Genomic DNA, 24,083 nt, shown 5'->3' with positions numbered 1-24,083 from the left:
CTGTACTGAAGTGAAGTTATACCAGTAAGTGCAAGACACACTATTATTTCATATATGGTCAAGAAACACAACATGCTGCTGAAAGCTATTGCCTGAGACTGATCTCTTTAGTCTGAAATGCCAATTGGTGGGTCTCCATCATTTATCATTTCTCCATCCTTCAAGTTTAACCTCAATGCAGAAAACATGCTACTTCACTTTGTCTTACATAAGTGCATCAATTTTTATCATAATTCAGGGGTTTATACATATAACTCCATTATTGTAAGCTTCATGGGCAAAGATGGCCTTATTCACATTTATTTCTGAATATCTTGGCAGCTCAGCATGGTGTTTCCCCAAGCAGAGCTAATAAGCCAGCAATGCAAACTGTATGACTTTTATACTTTTATTTTATTTTCACCCAATTGCCTTCCTACCTTTGAACAATGATGAAGAACAACCTAGAATTCTTGACGAATACATTTTAATGACTTCAGAGAACAGCATCTGCCTGTATTGTTTTTCCATAAAACATTTCCCATTACCCACAGAATCTAGTGGTTGTCTTTAGCTGTCAGTGGTGATACAGTGTGTGCTAACATTGTACATTGTGTGCTGTGTGAACTGGTCAGCTCCTTATAACATGGGATATTGTTAAAGGGGCTGCACTCTTTGGAAGATGGCCTGATATGTTCGGTGAGGTGAGCTGCAAGGCAGCAAGGAACCAGAAATGGATTTATTTTTAGGGACTGGGGATTGGGGGTTACAGTCATCAACACTTCTAACAATTCTACTGTGATCATATGAAATGTATGTCTGAGGTCTTACTCTGTGTTTATAATTTCTGGTTTAATCTTGTGGTTTTCAGTTTAATGCTGGTATACTCAGGGTTGTCTTTACGATAATGACACAGGAGAGAAGCAGGGGGAAGGAGAGAGAACAACTAAAGCAGTAGATTATGCATCTGCCTGCTTTAAGGCCAATGCTATCCTGGAAGAAATGTCTCCTATTGTTGTCACCTCCTCATGGAGGGAGTCGGGTATGCTATCATCTAACCAGCAAGGTGCCGTAGCTCAGAAGAAACTCATGTAAGGATATGGTTCATCAGAAGAGAGAAGAAAAACTTATTGTTGAGGGCATTGGGGCACATCACTTGCCCTTCCGCAGGTGGTGAAAACTCTGCACTGTCCTTTCCACAGCATCATCCATGGTGACCAGTGGCTGGTACCCGATAAGCTTTTTGGCTTTCTCACAACTGTAGTAGTGGAATGTACCAGCCAGTGCCACACGCATTGGTGTAAAAGTTGGTTGAATTTGGATGAGAGGACTGACCACCATCACCAGCAGAGAGAGCAGGAAAGCAAGGTAGTAGGCCACCCAGTAGGGGATGTGGTACTTGGGGGCCTCATAATTGAGGCCTGTCAGCATGCGGGACAGGAATGTCCAGAAAGGAATTGGCTCATCATTGGTAATGTGAAATGCCTGGTAAAGGAACACAAAGTTAGTGAGGTCTACACAGCTGCTGGGGTGAACATGCCACACATGGGTCTCCAAGTTCATCTAGCTGCTGGCTCCATTTACAACTCTTGCTGTCCTCCCTGCCCTATCTCTTTTGTAGGGGCACTAAAAGGTGAGATGTGTGTTATGAGGCCTTACATGCCTAGCTGCTGCACTGTATCACAGTCTGTGTTAGATTCTCAGAGTGGGCAGTGTACAAGGGCAGAGAGGGAAGGTGATACAGATTCTGCAAAGAGGGCAGGACTATAAGTAAAGTTTAGCTTGCACTTACAAAGTTACTTTTGGTCATTACAGGCCATGGTAAAACTCTACATGTAACAAATAGTCCCTACCAGATCTTTCAAACATGTAGCTTGTTCTAAACCAGAAGTTGTAAGTGGGAAAATGGGAAAGGTTCACAGGGAGAAATCAGTATGAGTGCTCAGAAGGATTACAGAGTTAGCGGTGAGAAACAAGGAAGACAGTGAGCCTGAGGAGGGGAAGGCCTCTCAACTCTGCTAACTTCTGAGTGACTCCATTTATATCCCCTGCTAGAGGACTGGCAGGCCTAAGCCATATGAGCCATGTGTGGGTGGTGAGGGAGGATAGAGACCTGAAATATGAGGAGAAAAGGGAGAAGTAAGCATCTGCCTAATACACACGTGACCAGGCCTGGAGTAAGCATGGGGGTTCTAGAGAACAAAGTCCTGAAGCTTGGGTCCTAGATTTTGGCTGTCCAAAGTAATGTGATGCTGCAGTGATGTAGAACTTCCCAGTGGGTCCTAAAGTGCTGGGAGAAGCAAGTGTCTTACCTTCCCACCCAGCGCTGCATCTTGGGATAGGTGCTCAGCTGCCAAGATATGGCCATGAACCACATTCTCCACGAAGGTGAAGTCCACCAGGTTCTCCCCATTTCTGTAGGTACACAAGAAGTATTTCCGTTTTGGTGAGTGTTTGGCTGTCAGCCCCACAAAGCGCTGGCACTGAGACATTTGAGAGATTAACCTACTTCTAGACTAACAGCGTCTGCCTCTGGTACACTTGAGTGATTGCATGCAGAACTATTGGGACCTTTGTGGCAGGGAGATATTGAAGGACCAAGCAGTGAATGTGAAACTCTGGTGTTCTGCATAATCAGCAGCAGTGTGTCTTCTTGGGCTTTTATTTGGGGGTATAGATCTTGACCACTTTTCCAGGATACACCAGGCCAATGGTCTTCCAGTTTTCTCTTGCTATCTCTGAAATCCCTGAAAGTCTTAAGTTAGAACATCAATGAGATTTAATAAGTAAAGGAAGACATGACACAGAGATAAAGAGGGAAAAATGTAAAAGGCACCAGGCATAGTGGCACACGCCTTGAATCCTAGCACTTGGCAGGCAGAGGCAGGGGGATATCTGAGTTTCAGGCCAGCCTGGTCTCCAGAGTGACTTCCATGGCAGCCAGAGCCACATAGTTAAGACCCTGTCTTGAAAAAAAATTAAGAAAAGAAAGGGCATGTTTAGCACCTAATAACACCTGCTGTCATTCTCTACTTTTAAACACACTAACTGCCTTGCATATGCAAGGAGTCAAGGGTCATTGCTTCTCTCCAGAGCCTCAGCTTCTTTATTTTTTCAAGATAGGGTCTCTCTGTTTAGCCCTGACTGTCCTGGAACTCGCTCTATACACCAGGCTGGCCTCAAACTCAGAGATCTGCCTGCCTCTGCTTCCCAGGTGATGGGATTAAAGGTGTGTACCATCACCACCCACCCAGCTAGTTTCTTTAATTTCTAAGCAGGGACACACATCTTTTCCCAGTGTACCTGAAAGAGTATACAGAACTGAATAGTATCCTTCCAAAACTTCTATCACTCTGGAAATTGCAGAGTTGACCTTATGTTGAAATGGGGTCTCTGCAGATGAAATCAGTTAAGGTCAGACTAGGGTAGAAGTTACGGCTCAATAACCGATGTATTAATAAGAAGGGGAAACTTGGCCACAGCACAGAAGATGGTCATGTGTAAAGGCAGGAAGAGGTAGGAGTAATGCACTGGCATGCAAGGAGGAGCCCATAGAGACCTGGAACATGTTCTTCTCACAGCAGCCAGAAGGAGCCAGTCCTGTCAGTAGCTGCATTAAAGACTTCTGGCTTCCATAACCGAGAATCAGTTTTTGTTGTTTTAAGAACTATTTGTGGGAATTTGGGATGGTCATTCCAGGAAATCAACATGGAGGACAATGGAGAATGCCACATGTATGGTCTGAATGTTTGTGTTCCCTCTATATTCTTGTTAGAACCTACTTCCTAATGTGCTGGTGTTCTGAGGTGGAAACTTTGTGATGCAATTAGACCATTAAGAGCTCTGCCCTCATGAATGGGATCAATGCCCTTATAAAAGAGGCTTGAGGGAGCCTGTTTGTCCCCTGAGCCACATAAAGTACACAACAGGTAAGAGGATTAGACTCTTAGACACAATGTTTGCTGATGGCTGACCGTGGACTTCCCAGTCTCCAGATCTGTAAGTTGTGAGTTACTCTTGTTTGTGAAGTTATCCAAGCTATAGTATTTTGTACAGAAACCTGAACAGATTCAGACTATTATACAATGCTGCTTGGCATGCTCAAATTATTATCTGCATGTGTGCTCACACAGTCTGAAGGGGACAGAATGAACAATGGTAGTTGTCTTACCCAATCATGAACTTCATTTTGCCCTTTCTAGCTGCATCAATTAGGATGGGCACTAACTGGGGGTCCCTTGGGCCGAAAATGCCATGAGGACGAATGGCTGTGGTTAAGAAATTCTTCTCAGGGTTGTTGGCATTCAGAACTTCCTGAAAGAGAGTAGGAGAGAAAGGGTCCACTGTAAGACTTCTGCTGATCTAAGATGGTACCATACTATGTGTGGAGTACTTCCCGTTAGGAGACAGATCAATGACATACTTGGTATACGTGCAGGCCACTGGATAGTTGAATGCCTTGGGACAAGATCTTACATTACAATTCTGTATCCCATCTATCCACGGAAAACCAACAGTGAAGGAGAAAACTGGCTAACACCTGAGAAATCTCAGATTGTGTTCAATGGCTACGTACACATGCAGCGTAAGCTCGAGCCTCCAGTAAGGCTGCTACCACCAAAAGAGCTCCTGCATTCAGTGGCATGTACAAGGCTTCAAGTATACTCATTCACTATGTAACAAACAGTTCAGTCTAAAACAGGCACATACAGTTGAGGAGTTAGCTCAGTAAGCAAAGCACTTGTCTTGCAAGCACAAGGACAGATTATAGTCCTAGCTACTTTAAGGTAGTTATCAATGGAGTGACTGGCAACCAGAGCTTCCTGACCCAACTCCCCTCAAATGCTGCTAAGTGTTTGTGGTGCTGAGGGGAATGACTAAGCCTTCAAATGGCCTTTGACATGGCTATCTCTATAGAGTTTGAAGAATTGCTAGACCAATCCCAAATATGGCTTATTATTATTAAGGGGATTTAAAGTGTGTTGATCTGGAAAACAAGGTAAGCTACTGCTGAAGTCATCTCCAGTTTTTCTGACTTCTAGTTGAGTATCCAAAAGTCCATGCCAGTGACATGTTGATGGCTTGAGCCCATGAGATCATGAGCCAACTCAGCTGAGGGTTGGAAGCCCAGCACCACAGGTGACAGTGCACAGGGCCTCTGAGCAAACTAATATTATCTGGAGGTCCATGGTAGGAGCAGGAGGGCATAGCCTAGACATAGAACTTCTTAACTAGGTGAGATCAGGCTCTGCTGTGATTTCTGTGTGACTGTGTCCTACTCTGAGATGGAAGTGAGAACAAGCAGAGCAGTTCAGTGTAGAGCCTCAGTTTACAAGTACTGTATTGGAGCGCAAACCTCAGTGTGTGATTTGCTGCAAAGACCTAGGAAACATAAGGCACTGCTGCCTAAATAACTGTGGGGGCACAGGGGTACCCCAACCTGCAGTACAGAATTTCTAGTGTCCTAGAAACCTGAATGCTCAGCCCACAATTCTGCCCAATACAGTCACATGGAAATTGTGGGATCCCTAACGAAGACTGGATCCCTCTGTGTATTTTCCTATAATCTGGAGATGGTAAGAGTGCCTGTCATATTAGATCATTTCTGAGTTTAAATGATATAGTCCCCATAAAATACTGAGAATAGTATCTGGCCACATCAAGTCATTCTGTCCTCTTGAAATTTAATTCCACACATGAATTTACATCTCATGTTGAGTACTTAGGTCTCAAAATACTAACTTTCCCATGTTCACAGGCATTTTTTTCTTATGAATGGAGACAGTTGATGTATTTGTTCATTTAACTGGCTTTAAAGTACATACTCTCTCCTGCAAGATCTTGGTCTCTGTGTAGTAGTCAATGGGCTTCATGGCATAAGGGAGGTCTTCAGTTCCATTTTTTATGTCAACACCCTCAAAGACGACACTGGCACTGCTGGTTAAAATGAGTTTCTGGCAGAGAAAGATTTAAAGTAAAACACAAGTCAGGAATTATTGCTATTCCAACTGCCTAAGGGTCATATATGAGCAAGCCCCATCCACAAGGCACTTCCAAGTCACTTGCTGGAGTGCCTTTTCTTTTAAGTCTTCTAAGATAACCCAAAGATCACCACCTTTGTAGCCATAGAGACTTTAGACACATTCTGGTATTATAATCTAAAATGAGAGGATCTTGTTTTTTCCCATCCTATCATGTCTGAGGAGAAAACAAAACTAACACTATTCATGGTAGATTTCTATGGGAGAGAATCTCTATGGAGGGAAGGATGGACTACCAACCTGTAGGGAAATTTCTGTTTGCAAAATCCCACTGTGTACTCTTGCCATGTGAACACAAACATATGCTTATGCACCTAAGTCATGCTTTGCTAGTAGAGCCAAGCACCCAGCATGTATAAGGCCCAAGGTTCAGTTCACAGAACCATGTTAAAAGAAAGGAAAGAAGGATGGAGGGAGGGCAGGAAGGCAGGCAGGCAAGCAAGCTAGCTATATTTTGAAGGAGGGTGCTCTCTTTTGCAGGTCCCCAGATTACATTGTTTTGGTTAAGGGCAGTTCATCTGATACCGACACAATTAGCTCCATTAGTTATACCTTTATTTCTTTTATTCTACATCATTCTACAAGTCCTAGTCACAGTGGTAGAAGACAAACACCAATTTATAATGTTTTTAAAAACAAGAAACCAAACTAATGTTTCTCAGCCTTCCTCATGCTTCGACCCTTTAATATAGTTTCTCATGTTGTAGTAACCCCCAACCATAAAATTATTTCATAACTATAATTTTGCTACTGTTATGAATTGTAATGTAAATATCTGATGTGCAAGATAGCTAATATGTGATCCCCGTGAAAGGGTCATTTGACTACCAAAGGGATCGTGGCCCATAGGATGAGCTCAGCTGTATTAATAGATGACAGAAATAAAAAAATATAATGCCTACACAAAAAAACATGGGCAAGTCTACAGAGCATATAGGCAAACCTACAGAAAATATTAAGAGTTCAGCAAACTAGCTGAATTAAAAATCAATACAAGGAAAATAGGAGCTGGAGAGATGACTCAAGTTAAGAGGGTTTAGTGTATTTGAAGTAAACCTGAGTTAGGTTCCCAGCACCTGGATTATATGGCTCACAACCACTTGTAACTCCAGTTCTAAGGGGATTTGATGCCTCTGGCCTCTGAAAGCCCCTGTACACGTATGTGTACATACACACACACATACTCTCACAATACTCACACACAAATAAATACCAAACATAGGTAGAAGACTCAATGTTAGAAAGACATCAGCTCTTTTTAAAAATTACTCAGAACATAAATGCAATTGCAGTAACAATCCCAGCCAACTTCATCAAGGAACTTGACAAGATGATTCTATAGTGGATGAGAAAATTTGAACAAAAGGCTCAGAGCAACTAAGGGATCATTGAAGAAGTTTTTCAGGGAGTGTGTCCTACTAGATACTGATACATATGCTAAGGTAGAGCCTACATGAGAGGACAGACAGAGATCAGTGGAGTAGACAGAAAACCTAAGGAGATAGAAACAGGTGGATCTCTCTGAATTCGAGTCTACTGAGTGGGTTCCAGGACAGCCTCCAAAGCTCAAAAACTAAAAACGAAAACAAACAAACATACCAAAACCTAGGAAAAGACTCAGGCAGTACAGGATGTCCAAAGTATGCTGCAGGCAGCATATATTTACTCAAAGGTTGAATTAAGCCATCAGAATGCTGAACTGATTATTTGGAAAACAATCAATCTTGACCCTGTTGCATATAATGGTAGATTTCTGGTTAATTAGATTTAAATAAGGGAAGTAACACTTTAAATATTTGAGATAAAATGCTTTGAAGACTTTTTTTTTGGTTTTGGTGTTAGAGATAAGTTCCTTAAATCAATTTCTGTTTGGCCTTACACACCAAGCTATCTACCCCCTCAGAGGACAAACAAAAGTTATATATATCAAGATGCATAAAGCTCAGAATGGAAAAAAGTTTCAGAAAGGCATGTTCAGCACATGATTGGTATAAAGTTCTACAACATGCAAGATAACACTTTATACTGCAAGTGTATGGAATTAACAGAAACAACAAGCCCAGATTCAGAACCGTTGCTGACATGGGTGAAGAAGGAACAGTGACAGTGAGGAAGGGGCCCAGGCGGCTTCAGTTATGCGAGTAATAAACACTGCCATTGTATTGTTCTGTGCCTTTGATTTAACCCACAGCAGCGTGGGGCTTCACAGAACTCCTGGAGTGGAGTGTCTAGAACTTGGCAGCAGAGGGTCTGCTTTAATTTCCATCTCTTTTATTTACTACCAAAGACTTTGCTTCACCCTTGGCTACCTAAGAAAAAAAGTAGGTGACAAATGTAGCACAGCAAAGTTCCTGTCAAGCGTAAAGCATAGCTGAGTTGCTTTGGCAGTTGGTTCTGACTGTCAACTTGATGGGGTTTGGAATCCTCTAGGAGACATACTGCTGGGTAAGCCTATGAAAGCATTTCCAGAGAGCTTTAGTTTAGGGAAGGAAATTCACCCTGAATGGGATCATGGGCTGGGTCCTCAACAGGAAGAAAGGAGGAAGTCAACTGAATACTGGCATCCATCTCTCTCTTTGCTGCTTACAGATGTAATATGCTTAGCCAATGGGAATTTTAACTGATGGGAATTCAGAAGAGCTCTTCTCTCATCCATTCCTGTCGGGTCACTTGATTACTGGGAACTGGCCAAAAGTACCCAGGAAGATTATGAGGAGAACAGTTCCTGCTCTCTGTACACTTTTTCTCAGTTTCAAAGTATTTGTGGCATGCAGCAAATAAGCAAATGAACTGTTGCACCTGGAGGCTGGGTTCCATTAAGGTCATTGTAGGCACCAAATTTCTAACAGTATTATAAGCTGACAAGGCCAAAATTTGTATGCCCTTAGGCACAAGTCAGGATATGTTTCTATCAGATATAATCAACAGTGCTTTCCTTTTTTCTTTTAAAATAAAAGCAGGTTGGTAAACAATGTGATGATTTTTTAAAAAAAAGGTTCAGCACAAAATTACCTTATGATCCAGGAATCTCACCCCTGGGTAGGCTCAAAAGAATCAAAAGCAAGCCGGGCAGTAGTGACTCATGATTTTAATCCCAGCACTGGGAAGGCAGAGGCAGGAGGATCTCTGTGAGTTCAAGGCCAGCGTGGTCTACAGAGTTAGTTCCAAGATAGCCAGAACTGTTCCACAGAGAAACCCTGTCTTGAAAAAACAAAAGGAAAAAACCAAAAGTGAGGACTGAGGCAGGTATTTGTAGTTTCCATTTACAGAAGCATAATTAACTCATAGCAGTATAAAGGTAAAAGCAACACAAATGTCTACTGATGGTTGAATAAATAAATAAAATACTTATTCTCTCTCTCTGTCTCTCTCTGTCTCTGTCTGTCTGTCTGTCTGTCTTTCTGTCTCTCTCACTAACGTGTGCGTGTGTGTGTGCGTGTGTGTGTGTGTGTGTGTGTGTGCGCGCGCGCGCGCGCGCGAGCAGGTTAGGGGTCTATGTTGGAGGTGTTCCTTAGTCTGTCTCCATTAATAAATGAGTATTATCCTTGAAAAATGAAGGAAATTCTATGATGTGGACAAACCTTACAGACACTGTGATAAGTAAAATAACCACACCACAAAAGGATAAAAACTGTTTGAATGCATTCATGTGCACTTTCCAAAGTAATAAAAGAGATAGACTAGTGAACAGTGGCTGCCAGGAGCTAGGGAAGGGCAAAAGAAGGCAGAATTTCTGCTATGTGGCTAGAGGACAGTGAAAATGGTTGGGCAATGAAGTGAATATGGTTAATAATCACTGAATGCATACTTGAAAAAGGGTTACAGTGGTTAAAAAGCATATTGGCAACATTATGTACATGCTGTTCCAAGACAGAAAATAAGCAATGTCTAAATTTCATAGCTCTTTAAGCTAAGAACAATAAGCCTTAGCTTATCTGAGGACTCAGTTGGTCTATCTGTATTGGAAGAGTATAACCCCAAATGGCCCTCTGTGATATCAACTGGTACCTAGAGCTTAATTTTTAGTATCTTCTCAATACAAAAGTGGCAACCCTGGATAAGCCCAGAAAGACAGTAACAGGAACCACTTCACCTCCCTTCCCTCTGAAAGAGCAAGCATGTGCTCCTGATACTAGTCACGGCAGCATTCCCCTTACCTGAACCCCCGCCTTTTTGCAGGTTTCAATGACATTCTTGGTGCCAATGAAATTCACTCTATAAAAGAGTTCCTTGTTGTTACTGGATGGCGGTGGTGATGCACAGTGGAAAACAGTGCTTACACCTTTCAGAGCTGGGTACAGGTCCTGGAAAAGCACACAAACACAAAAGAATCATTCCAGCCTAGGGCAGGTCAACAGCCTTCTCACATTCTTTGCCATCTTTGGCCTGTAGGTCTTTTGGGTTTTTGTAATTATATAAGCAACACAGAAATAGACTCTTTTAAAAGACTCAAACTACACGGAACATGTGGGATAAAGCCACATTTTCTTTTAATTGCCCCATTTAATTACCTTGACCTGAATAAAAAGGGAGTATGAGAAGCCAGACAATGCAGTAACTGGAAGATGTACAAAGTGAGTCAGTTTCACTTACTTCTAGAAGGAACCTCCTAAGACAAACAGGCGGCTGGATATCTGGGACAGTTAACTCACTCAGTGAACTAGGAAGACCTTGTTTTATTTTATCGTGAAGTAAGGAGGCTCTCCAAGCATACTAGGGACTTAAGATTAAAGAACAAACATACAAAGACTCCTACTAAGCCAAAGAAGAGGAAATTTGGTCATTTCATAGCTGATTAACTCTTGAGGAAAAAAGATCTGAGGGGCTAAATGAACAGAATGACATAATGTAACTATAGTGCCAAATCTCCACAAAGTAGGCTTTAGGTATAATTTATGGTTATCATCAAAAGAAAGAAAATAACCAGATGCCATAAAATCCTTTGTCATTATGCACAAACATTATAGTGCTGGGAAACCATTTGAGAATAAGGTGTCATCTTCTAAGCATACAGACTTTTGCCCAAATAACTATCAAATGATGAACAGTAGGCACATTCTAACACATAGGATATTCTTTTTAAAATTAAATTTTAAATGTATGCTCGTGTGTGTACACATGTCTGCAGACAAGAAGAGGATGTGGATGTCTTCCCTTCTCCTTTTTTTTTGAGACAGCATCTTACTATGTAACTCTGACTGGCCTGGAATTTGCTATGTAGACCACACTGCCTTCGAACTCACAGAAACTGGTCTGTTTCCACCTCCCACACTTTAAAAGATACCTTGTTGTTTCAGGTAGGTTGGCTGGCCAACAAGTTCCTGAAATTCACCCATCTCCACCTCTCTAATGCTTGGCTTTCATGACCATGTATAGCTTCTTATTACTGTGGGTTTGGGAGATTTGAACTACTACTTTTATAGAAAGTACTTTTACTCACTGAGCCATCTCCTTATCTCCCAGCTACTTTTAAGTAATAGTTACTTCATATTTAAGTTTCCCTAAGCATTCAGATAATATCTTTTATATCTATTTTTATTTGGGGGTTTAGGATCCAAATGTGGACCATGCATATATAAGGACCTTGTGGTTTTTACATTTCTGTTAATCTGGAACAATCACTAAGTTTTGCTTTCTGCCTTTTTTTTAACACTGTAATATTTCACAGGATCAGGGAGGTTAATTTATGGATTTCTGCTCAATTTACACTTGTCTGTTCATTCATAATTACATTCGGGCTTAATACTTTTGGCAAGCATTCCACATCAGTGCTAGTGTGTTCTTATCACGACACTTCTGTTTAATGCCAAGTTGGATCATTCAATGAAGGTAATGGCTTCCAGATTCTTACCAAATCTGTGGGGGTAATACATCCAAGGGCTGTTTACAGCATCTACTGATGGTTCTGTCCTGGAGCATTTCTCAGAAAATGGTGACATTCTCATTTGAAGACCCCCTATACATTTTATTGAGTTGCCATTCCTCTGCCAAACAGATCTCTGTCTACCCAAATTTTCTTTTTAGTAACTATGGATGCATAGATTCCTTTAATAATGTGCTAGATAAGAAAATTTATGCATCCACACTCCCAGATTCCCTTTATGGTTTTTTTTAACTTGTGCATGACAGAATTTAGGTAAACACATTTACTGACTCATTATAAAGGAATTACAAAGGATAAAGGCAAAGAGATGTACAAGGTGAGGAGTTAAGGGAGTGGTGTGGACCTTCCACACCCACACTGGGTGCTCCAGCCTCCAGTCTCATGATACAAGCATGACTGAAGCACAGGCATAAGCAAAGCAAATAAGGAAACCCACCAAGGCCTGTCTGGTCAGATTCTTCTTGACTGCTCTATGTAGCATTCCTTCCTCCTAGGTATGGGGATGGATCCCTTCTGATACTGGGTGCAGAGAAGAGCATAAAACTCATCTTTAGAAAAATGAATTGTAGTTTCTATAGTCAGTCTTAGAGAAGGAGCTGTGAACTAGGAAATATGGATGAAAACACTCACTCTTCTATTTAGTATCTCTAATAAATATATTCTCTCTCTCTCTCTCTCTCTCTCGTGTGTGTGTGTGTGTGTGTGTGTGTGTGTGTGTGTGTGTGTGTGTGTGTGTGTGTGTGAAGCACAGGGGTTTGCAGTCATGACGCACCAGGATGGGGTGACCTGAACCACCCATCAAGTTTTTATTTTCATAGAAATAAATGAGATTGGGTGTGATGCCTCATACTTGCAATCCCAGCATTTGGGAGGTGGAAGCAAAAGAATTAGTGTATCCTTCACACAGCGACTTCCAAGGTAAACTAGACTACAAAGCAAGACCCTGTCTCAAAATATGTGTGTAACTCTATCAAGTCCAGATTTTATAGCACCTAGACATAATTAACATAAAATTATTGAGATACTTATTGGTATCAACATGTTTTTAAAAGTGCCTCTCACTGTAGACTTATCTCAACTGAAGTGCTAGATGGCCATATGTGTCCAGCGGCTGCCTTACTGGACAATGCAGTCCTAGATCTACCAGCTCACAAGAAACATCAGGTGGCACAGAGACATGCTGGTGCCATGGAGACTCAATTAACAAAATCCAGACCCCAGGAAATGCTGCCTGGTGATGAACACGGCAAGCACCACTAAGTCAGTGCACACACTAAGGCATCTTGGGAACTAAGAGACTAATACATTTTAATCAAATACAGTTGTCTTGATTGTACTTAACTCTTTATTTGGAAAAACAATTACACAGAAGTCTTATGAAGCAGTTAATGAATGCCCGACATTAAGGAGCTATTAGTGGTGCCTCTGAGATGTGATTATGTAATGTTTTCAATAAAAATGTTTTCTACGTTTTAGAGACAAATTCTGAAATGTTTACAGATAGGCCAATAGATATGTTGAAAAGTGGCTTCAAAATAATTGGCGGGATGACACATTGAGGAGATGGCTGAGTCAGCAAAGTGATTGATTTGCAAGTATAGGGTCTAAATTGGATTCCCAGGATCAATGTTAAAAAAATAAAACAACCCAACAACAACAACAACAAACCAAACCAAACCACCCCCCCAAAAAAAAAACATAACTGGAGTTTCTTAGCCAGCCAGTCTAGCTGTCAATGATCTCCAGGTTTAGTGATCCTGTTTCAAAAATGAGGTGGAAACCTACTAGAAAGAGACCTGATGCCAACCTCTGGCCTCCATAAGCATGCATACTGGCCCATGTCCTCATGCACAGAGAAAGTAATCTGAGAGGGTAAAGATGACATGGTCATGAGATGTTATATAAAGGAGAGAATCTATATAACAGTATAAAGAAAGGGAAGGAACACACAACAGAAGCAAAGATACAGAGGGAATATAATAAAAGACTAAAACAGAGGCCTGGATATTGTCAATCCTAAAGCCATGAGTGGAAAAGCCAGATAGATGACTTACAAAGAGCAACAATCTGAACTGAAGGCTTCATGTGAGCTACAAAAGACACCAAAAGACATGGGGGCAACTCTAAAAAGTGGTATGTGGGGCTAGAAGGATGGCTCAGTGGTTAAGAGCACTGCTATTCTTCCAGTGGACCTGGGTTCAATTTTCAGCATCCACATGGTGGCTCACAACCATCTCTAAATCCAGTTCCAGAGGATCTGATGCCCTCTTCTGGCCTCTGGAGGCACTGCATGCATTTGGTACACAGACACACACAGCAGGCAAAACACCCACACACATAAAATAAAAATAAAATCTCCCAAAGTGGTACGTAATATATCTTTTTTTGTTTTGTTTTGTTTGTTTTGTTTTTTTGTTTTATGAGACAGGGTTTCTCTGTATTGTTTTGGAGGATATCGGTCCAGCCCGGCCTCGAACTCACAGAGATCCGCCTGCCTCTGCCTCCCGAGTGCTGGGATTAAAGGCATGCGCCACCATCGCCCAGCTGTAATATATCTTAATACAGTAGATCTTGAACTACTTTGAGCCTCCCCTTTCAGTTGGTAAGCATCTTTTTCCATCTGGTTGTTTGGAAGGCAGAGCCAGGAACTGAATACAGTGCATTGAGAGGAGGTTCTTTGGTTGGCAGCTGGGGTAGGTGCCTTTAGTTCCAGCACTAGGAGGCTGAGGCAAAGGGATTATTTTTAAGTGTTCCCCTGCCATGTTCTTTACCTGCCTCATGTTCACAATTCTTTCCTTAGCTCAGAATTCAGGATCCACTGTTAGAGCTCTGCCTTATTCCTCTGACCCTTTATCACTTTTGTCTGGCAAACACCTGCTCTGGTTAATGAACCTTGCCCCCAGTCCATGCCTGCACATGGAAGGCTGAGTGTGACAACAGAACGTGCTGTGTTGGGAGGGTCTTCCTTTGGAATCAGATATAGTTGTGGGAAGGTTTTTAACAGTGCTGAGGCTACAATCTGAAGGAGATTTTAATGGATCATCCCAGTGACTGCATCCAGCACTGGTTTAGGAGCGACTGTGGTGGAGTATCAACAATTAGCTGGCTCAGACAAAAGAACAATATCCTTGAAACTCTTGGTGAAGAAGACCCTAAGAACAAAGCAGGTTTCTATAAGAGGCAGGGGTTCTAATCAGGGCACCGTGCTAGTTCTACCCAAGTTTCCTGCCTGTCCCAATAACTTCACATTGCCCCCACAATCACAATCTTTGAATTCAATCTCAGTCTTTCTCTCCTTCCTGCCCTGTGCACAGCTCCTGTCTCTCCCACTGTGGGTTGTTTCTCTGGAGAACCCTGGATAACATATGACAAGAAGAGTATGGGTCAGGCGGTGGAAAGTTATATAGGACAACAAAGGGGCTATGGAGGCAACACTGGTGAGGATATAGTACAGACAGTGACAACAGAAATGGCAAGAGTTGGTCCTGCTGCACTAGTAGAGGGCAGGACTAGGAAGAGATAAAACAGTGCCCAAAGTTCAGTGTCTGCCTTTGAAAGAACAGACTTATTGGGGAGGACAGGTCTGGGCTTGGGAATAACAATGGGAGTAGAGGACTAGGGCATTAATTGCAAAGGAAGAGACAAAACCAGTAAGACTGTATTTTCTTAGACATCCAGTTTGACAATAGTACCAGAAATGCTAATGGGGTCATCATCAACAAGGAGCTGAAACCATTGTGGAATGAAGTGAATTGCTTGAGAAGGGAAAGGAATGGCTACGGATGGCTGCCATAAACAGACCCAACAGCTTTGCAGAACAACTTGGCAATACATACAAATATCCAAAAATATAAATACCCCATACAACATGGATGGAACTTGAAAGCATTGTGTTAAAAAAAGCTGGCCACCAGTGAAAACTGTAGAACAGAGAGATGAACCAACTAAAGTCGGAAGTGAACAGGTATAAGAATTCTTTTTGAAGTGAAGATGTTCTGGAAATAGGTAATAGTGAATGACTACACTGTGTTGAAGAGCTGCTGAAAATTATTTCAGTGTACATTTAAAAATGTGAATTTGGGGGCTGGAGAGGTGGCTCAGCAGTTAAGAACATTTACTGCTCTTTCAGAGGACCTGAGTTGAGACCCAGTATCAACATCAGATGGCTTACAACCACCTGTGGATATGGGATGGAATCTAACACCGACCTCTGGCCTCTGCAGACACCTGCACTCACGTGTATATACAACACAGACATACACACATAACTAAAAACAATAGAATTTTTAAAAATATGAATTTTATGGCATGTGAACTATATTTCTCAGTTAAAATGAACGAATACCATATAGCCTAGCATCTGTATACTCTAAGGCAGTAGTTGGAATGCTACAATGTATAATATGTTTGATGCGATATTTTTTGTAGAGTTTGCTTGGCACACAGCCTTGTCTGTTTACTGGACAATGGCCCATGGCTGCTTTCATGCTCCTATGACAAAATAAAGCCCCCGTGGCACATAAAACAGTTATTCTTCCTGAATACTGACAACATGATATGTGAAATTATTTCCTGTAACTTTCACATTTTTCAAAATACATTTCTTTTCAAACTATAGTTTTCCTGACCTATGAGCACTTGGTTTTCCCTTTGGGGTCCTGTACAAGATTAGTGAGGCTGAGAGGGTCCCTTACCTGTTGGCTGCAAAGATCGCCTATAAAGAACTGCACCTGGGGATTATCAAACCCTTGGCGAATGTCAAATACATTGACAGCATAGCCTCGTGCCAGCAACTGCTCCACCATGTGCTGCCCCAGGAACCCAGAGCCTCCAATCACCGTGCACTTCTTAGCCTGAGGAAAGAGGGATGGCAAGAGGATCAGAGGTATGAAGACTAAAGTGATAAAGGTCATGCTCACATGTCATGAACCATTGCAATGGCATACACATCTGTCTGTCTGAAACTGCCCGAATCAGGGAAAAGCTTGGTATAATTGTGTCTGATCACGTGTCACCTCTTCTCCTGGGCTTAACAAGGGAGGAAGAGAAAACAAATGAAACTAGGCTAGTCTGGTAGGTTTGGTGTAATCTAAGTTTTATATTTAGTGGAAGAAAATTAAAATTCCTATGATCACATCAGACACTCTAAGCAAGCAAAAGAGCCTAAGGCAATGCCTTCTGGCTCCTGATTGATAATCCCTGGTCAGAAAAAAAACTACCCATTTGAGAATCTGTAATTAAAGCATCTGTCTCCAAACTCACAGGACAGTGATTGTCTTTGCCTCCATGCACACAAGGAGGGTAGCTCCTGCAGCTCTGGGCTGACTACATAACTCCCTCCTCCTTAGCCCATGTATTAAGGGTTACACTGCTGGTATCTCCAGGCAGAACCACAGAGCCATTCATCACTCAGGCTCTGCTTTCTGTGCCACCTCTGAACTTGGAGGAACTGTTAAATCAGCATTGGGTGTGGTATTTAGATTCCAGCCTCCCCAGAGCACCTAATTCCTTGGTTAAATTGCAACTCTGGGAAGTGGGGTAATAGAAGGATAGTATACCACATCTGCTCAATAAAAAACCATGAGAGGAACACATGTGTGAGCTGGCTTATTTCCCTCTTACCCGCAGACTCTTTTTAGAAAAACTCTACCCGCCTGCTGTCTAGTCCCTAGCCTGGACCATGAGAGAGCATCGAGGCTGGAACTAGAATGCTCTTGCTATTATACAAAGATAGGATAGATATGAGTTCAAATACCTAGCACCAATCTGAAAAGTCAGGCCATATTAGGCAAAACAGCAATCTTCTACTTTATAGAGTATAGTAGTTTGAATAAGAATGTCCCCCATAATATTGAATTTAAATACCCTGTTCCCAGTTGGTAATGATGTTTAGATAGGTTTATGAGATATGGCATTGCTGAAAATATGTCACTAGGGGTGGGCTTTGAAGTTTCAAAATCTCCTGTCATTCCCAGTACTGTCTCTTGGCTTCATGCTTGTGGTTCAACACGTGAATGCTCAGCTTGCTGCTTTGGCCACCATGCCTGCCTATTGCCACACATCCCTGCAGTGATGGTGATGGATCTTTATCCCTATGAAATCATAAGCCCTAATAAACCCTTTATTCTATGAGTTGTCTATGTCATGGTATTTTATCACAGCAACAGAAAAAAATTATTATGTTGAGAGACTGTCTAAAAGAATTAAGGCAGTGAGCAATAAAGATACCCAATATCTTCCTCTAGCCTCTTTGTTTAAACATATGGGTGTGTATACCTGGACACACACTTGCATGAACCACACATGTACAGACATGCACATAAATACATTTTTAAAACAAGCCCTCATAATTTTGTATTTGTTTATTATTTATGCATTTACTTACTAATTGAAACAGGGTCTATGTATCCCTGGCTGTCCTGGAATTTCTTATGTAGACCAGGCTGGCATTGAACCTACTGAGATGTATCTGCTTCTATCTCCCATGTCATGGAATTAAAGGTGTGTACCATCATACCTAGCTCTCATTTCCAGATTGTAAATAAATTTACTCTTGTATAGGATGACATAGATTCCCTCCTTATACTGATACTGCTTGGGACAACTGAGCCAATGGCTAGTCAGTAGTTTTATAATGGTGGGAATCAAACTATCCTCTGCTCAGAGATGTCAAACATGTAAAGGCTAATAATGTCTTTAATCATATGTTTAAGGCTATGTGAGGAGGCCATGTGAAATAATCACTAACTTTTTGTGGCCACAGCAGATAAAAAAGAGAATAATAATAACAAAATGAAATTTTGGATAGGAAGCAAGTAGTGAGACTTCAGAATGGACTAAATGGGTGAGAATATGATAGTGTTAACAACAGGAAGAATGGGCTGAGAGTGGGGTGTACAGCTCAGTGACAGAGCATATCTATTAGGCTATATGTTTAGTTCCCAGTACCACAAAATAATTTAATTCTGAGGCCCCAGGATTTCTCCAATTTTTCTGATTTTACTTTTTCTTCAGTAGGATGACTTATTTTTTTCCAAATTGGTCCTATGTAAAATATGCATATGAGACTAAAAGTATCCTTTCATTTAGACATTTATTTCTGAGGAAGTCACTCAGTGGAAAAAAGAGCATATTCCAAAGCACTAAAGAAGGTTGAAGAGCTGGGTGGTGGCGGCACATGCCTTTAATCCCAGCACTTTGGAGTCACACAGAGGCAGGTAGATATCTGTGAGTTCAAGGCCAGTCTGGTCTACAAAGCAAATTCCATGACAGCTGGGTCTATAGAGACCAAAAACCAAAAAGAAAGAAAGAAAGAAACAAAGAAGGAGGAAGGAAGGAAAGAAAGAAAGAAAAAAGGTTGGTGATATTAGCAGTTATGATGATTTTTGGGCACAGGTTTTCAACCAAACATGCCCACATGAAGCCTTATTTGAGCTCTACACCAAAACTAGATTGATTTGGTAGGTCCAGAAGCATCTTGGAGAATATCTAATTTCCTAGTACTTGATATAGACATATTTTAGAAGTATAATGTTTATCAAGAGTGAACTACATCACAGTAAACTTGAAGATCCGACCTATGTGAAGAACTTCCAGAAGGCTCGACAATGATGATACAACAATTCCTTCAAGTCTCTTCTGAGACTCAAGACACTAGATCATAGGTGCTACTGTCACCATCTGGGAAGGCTTCCACCATTCCACTAGGAAGTCTAGGTAAACCAACATGTCTAGCTGACAGCCGACATTAACTACCATCACATGCATGAGTGTACTTGGAAACATGCACACCAGAGGTGTCTGCAGGGTTGCAGGTACATGAACAAGCCCAGGGAAGACTAGTGTAAAATCTCCCAACTGGATCCAGAGTAATGAGCAAAGATGTTATTACTTTAAAAATGATTTTATTACTTTGTGTGTATGGGTGTTTTGCCTGCATGTATGTCTGTGTACCATATGCATGCAGTGTATTCAGGAGTCAGAAGAAGGGGAGACCTGGGGACTAGAGTTACAAATGATTGTGAGCTGCCATGTAGGTGCTGGGGACTGTACCTGGGTCCTCAGCAAGAACAGCTGGTGCTCTTAACCACTGAGCCATCATTCCAGGTCTAATTACTGCTTTTTAAAACCCTTGCTTTCTGATTTTTTTTGTTATACAACAATAAGTAACTGGCATATCTTAAATAAAGGTATATAATACACAAAAACATAACCAGCCAGCATTGCCTGAACAAACTGATTAAGTGCATATTAAAATGCATAGGTAATATCAATGGTTTGGCTTTCCTCTACTTTTTGTTTTGTTTTTTTAGACAGGGATTCCCTGTAAAGCCCTGGCTGTCCTGGAACTCACTCTGTAGCTCAGGCTGACCTTGAACTCACAGAGATCCACCTGCCTCTGCCTCCCAAGTACTAAGATTAAAGGTATGCGCCACCACAGCCTGGCCTCCCCTGCTTTTTAATGCTAGTACTTACTTTGGAAGTATCTTTTGTCAAATGTGTCCCTGTGACTTGGCCTCTCTTTGACTCACCACCAACTGCTTGTTCCATTATGGATCAAACTATAGTCTTGTTTGCAATCAACTCTTCTTCCTAAAGACATAATTAGAGAAAGACATTAATAGTATGTGACGCAAAGAATCTTTAGCTGTTATGGGTGAGTGTTCATAAACAGCTGAGTCACAGCTACACCTACTGGCCAAAGTACCCTGTGCATATTTCCCTGTGCTTGAGGCTGCTCTCCCAGGGTATGGCGAGCCCTTTAATTTACAGAGTACTTGGCTTACAGGCAGGACAGGAAGCCAGTTAAGTAACCCTCCTTCACCAGTCATACCAAAAAATTTTTGGTTTGCGACTGGAGAATGGTGGCGAACAAGCACTTCACAACTCGAGACAAGAGTAACCATGTGCGATGATGCTACCAAACAGAAAAGTGCAGCCAAGGTGAAGGCTTAATCATATACTCCCCTCTTCTCTTATCTACAATACCAAGTTGAAAACACAGAGAATGTATTTACTGATGCAGTATGTATAAATGTCAAGATGTACCAGAAATGATAGTCTACCCATGAAGGAAGATGCAGAGAATGTCACTGGGGAAAGAAGTGGCAGGCAGCCAACACCAACTTGGTCTTACAATGGCTCCAATCCAATTTCCACAGCCTGACAATTTCAAACAACATTAACTTCCAGTGATAGAGATTTTAAGTGACCTTTTCATTAAAAATCTCTGTGAGATTTACAGAGAGAAAGTTTCCCACAGGCTTAGAGCCCTGTTATTTTAAACCATCCTATGTAGCCAGGTGTTACAAAGACCTAGGAGATGAATTCTGTGCAGTCTGGAAACACAGAGCATAGCTGCCCACCCCATACTACTTGTCAAAGCATATACCCTCTCCCACTTGTCAAAAGAGGACACAGGAAGTAAAAGTAACACGCCCCACCCTAGTGTAGTCACAGTGCTCAAATACGATCATATGGGTGTTAGTACACCAGCTTTTTGTCAAAACTAAACCTACACTGTCTCAAATTATATACCTCCTATCTATCTGAGACTGCAAATACTGTGAATCAACAATGAATTCTTAGAGTATCAGAACTAGTCTGATGCTCAGTCAAATTCCACTGGTATTCCCTTTCCCCTGCCTGCTGTCTGAAATGCACTGGGTGTTCAAATGCATATTAGGAATGGCTCTGAACGAACAAGCATTTCTCCAGAGAAGATAGCAAGTAAGTAAGCACATGAAATAGATGAAACATTACCAATCATTAGAGAAATGCCAATCAAAACCTCAGTAAGGTCATTAAGAAGCCAGAAAACAGCAAATAAGTGTTGGTGAGGTCATGGAAAAACTGGCATACTCATGTGAGGCAAAAGGCAAAATGTTTTATCCACTGTGGAAGTTTGGCACTTCCTCACAGAATTAAACAGAATTACCATGTGATCCAGCAGTTTCATTTGAGAGTATAAACCCCCTAAATGTTATGTGGGGATCTGGAGCTGACACTCCTATATTCATCTTTACAGTAGGATTGTTCACCATAGCCAAAGGATAAAAACAACCTAAATTTCCACTAATGGATGAACTGACAAAATGTAGTCCATTTAAACCAAACAGCAGGATATTATGCAGTCATAAAGAGGAACAAAATTCTGACACATGTAACAACTTTAATGTACTATGAAGGTATCATGCTAAGTGAAATGAGGCAGGCACTATCTGATTCCACTACCACAAGCTAGTCAAACTCACAGAAACTGAAAGTAGATGGTATCTGGTAGCAGTTGGCAGCGGTGGGATAGGGAAGGGCTGCTAATACACAGAGTTTCAATTTTGCAGCAGGAAAATATTAGAGTGGAGTTGGTGTCCTTGCCCTACAGTGGGAATAGAGTGCAAAAATGGTCAAAATATTGCAATTTTGGTACATCACTTTGATCACACACTTACACACATAAAAAAACAGAACTGCCCTGAAATGCTGAAAAAAGAACCTTTAAGAACAAAGTCCTAGGTGCTTGTGGGCTGTGATGGTTGTCATGCCAGAAGCCTCAAGTCTGGTTTATGGTGGAACTTTGACTCCACTAAAAGCCAAGCTAAACCCCCACATCATACACTGGGATAAAACCGTAAGACTACAAGCTACTAGAGACTGTTTCAGATCACTGATTGCAAAAGTTCAGGGAAGGGAGGGAGGTTTGCAGCTCTGGAAGGAGTTAAGGGGAGGAAGGAAGAGTGAATATTTTGATACATTGCCAATGCTGGGTATGGTGGCACACACCTTTAATTCCAGCAGTCAGGAGGCAGAGGCCTGTGGATCTCTGTGAGATTGGCCAGCCTGGCCTATATAGGGAGTTCCAGGACAGCTGGTACTACATAGTGAAACCCTATCTCAAAACAATGACAAAAAGCTGGGCGGTGGTGGCGGACGCCTTTAATCCCAGCACTGGGGAGGCAAAGGCAGGGGATCTCTGTGAGTTCGAGACCAAGCCTGGTCTATAGACTGAGTTCCAGGACAGGCTCCAAAACAATACAGAGAAACCCTGTCTCGAAAAAAACAAACAAACGAGCAAAAAAATGACAAAAAATTGTATACATCTGTGACAAAAATTCTCAAAGAATTAATCAAAATATTATATTTTTTAAAAAGTTCATGGGGCTGAGTAAGGTCAATGCAGGAGAGTTTATCAGTCATGAAGCCAGTGTCTTTGGTGGGAGGTAGCCAGGGATGAGGAGGTAGGTACCAGTGTGGGTATGATAGGAGGAGTTGCATGCCAGGGAGACTGTTGATAACTCCAGCTCATATTGCCAATGAAGGGCTGGGGTGAATTGTTGCTGGAGGGAACAGAGTTGTCAAATGGGACACAAATTTTTGAATCTGGTTCATGGCTCCAAGGAAGGAAGGTAAAGGGCCTACATTACATTTATGGGGTGCTGTTAAGTTTCTGGCCTTTCTCAGTTTGAGAGACTAATGTTATGTCCTTAATGCCCCCAAACTAATATTCTATGCCTTGAGGGAAGCAGGTGTGACGGTTGAGGTACTGCTGTAGCTGACCCTGGACCCCCGTTACTTCTGGTACCTCCATCCCCCTGCACACATTGCTCTATCCACCCAACATTTCCAAAATTGCTGTGGCTTTGCTTTGAAAAGGAGTTTTATCCAGGATTGCTCCTTCTCATGTGACTGGAGAGCCTGCATGTCTAACAGGGCACATTCTGATGACTTTCCTAGACCCAGAAAGTCCTCCAATTCATCATCCTGAGAGCTAAATTCACAAAGACGCGCCTGGATTCGGTTTCTGACATAACGCGCAGCATGCCCACTCCCCTTTCTAGACTTCAGCTGCCCCATTCAGTCACTCCTCCAAAGAGTCCGGCCAAATCTTTCCTGGTCCCTCAGAATCTCTGTGTTCCCATCTCGGGTTTTAGAACATTCCACCCACCCCCTCTCACTTTCTCCCGGCTCTGTCTCCCACACGCAACAGCCTCCGAGGGCAAGGACGCAGCTCTTACCCGGTTTAGGCACTCTTGCAGTTGACTTCAGCTTGTTAGCAATCTGCAACCAGCGAACATACACCCTTGTCTACTGAGAGGTATAAGCCCATGATCAGCCGAGCTTCCTTACTCACGTTGATTGGTCTAGCGGGGCTCTGGCGCAGCCCGTTGACGCTCGCAGGGCGA

The 24,083-nt window shown here is 42.0% G+C and overlaps 1 protein-coding gene across 2 annotated transcripts; it reads right to left on the bottom strand.

Moving 5' to 3' along the window:
- Positions 1-374: 374 nt before the first annotated feature.
- Positions 375-24,072, bottom strand: Nsdhl (NAD(P) dependent steroid dehydrogenase-like). Of its 2 annotated transcripts, XM_013126416.3 has the most exons (9): positions 23,916-24,072; positions 22,158-22,279; positions 20,380-20,496; positions 16,599-16,757; positions 10,178-10,324; positions 5,805-5,933; positions 4,151-4,293; positions 2,292-2,394; positions 375-1,464 (listed from the first exon to the last, which is right to left on the bottom strand). In XM_013126416.3, the coding sequence occupies exons 3-9, from the start codon at positions 20,452-20,454 to the stop codon at positions 1,132-1,134; spliced, it is 1,089 nt and encodes a 362-aa protein (XP_012981870.1). In that variant the 5' UTR covers positions 20,455-20,496; positions 22,158-22,279; positions 23,916-24,072; the 3' UTR covers positions 375-1,131. The 2 variants fall into 2 exon arrangements, with proteins under 2 accessions (XP_012981870.1, XP_005087723.1); XM_005087666.4 differs by lacking the exon at positions 22,158-22,279 and having other exon boundaries at positions 23,916-24,044.
- Positions 24,073-24,083: the final 11 nt, after the last annotated feature.

Source organism: Mesocricetus auratus, unplaced genomic scaffold (genome assembly GCF_017639785.1).
Source record: "Mesocricetus auratus isolate SY011 unplaced genomic scaffold, BCM_Maur_2.0 Super-Scaffold_100003, whole genome shotgun sequence".
In the NCBI taxonomy this organism is placed as follows: Eukaryota; Metazoa; Chordata; class Mammalia; order Rodentia; family Cricetidae; genus Mesocricetus; species Mesocricetus auratus.
Note: the sequence above shows the minus strand (reverse complement) of the source record. Positions and strands in the feature narration are given on the sequence as shown.

Coding starts and splice junctions, on each gene's coding strand:
- Nsdhl (XM_013126416.3), bottom strand. CDS start 20,454: ATGGAACAAGCAGTTGGTGGTGAGTCAAAGAGAGGCCAAGTCACAGGG. Junction 5,934..10,177: donor GCAAAAAGGCGGGGGTTCAG/GTAAGGGGAATG, acceptor TTTCTCTGCCAG/AAACTCATTTTAACCAGCAG. Junction 4,294..5,804: donor CCAAGATCTTGCAGGAGAGA/GTATGTACTTTA, acceptor ACTCTCTTTCAG/GAAGTTCTGAATGCCAACAA.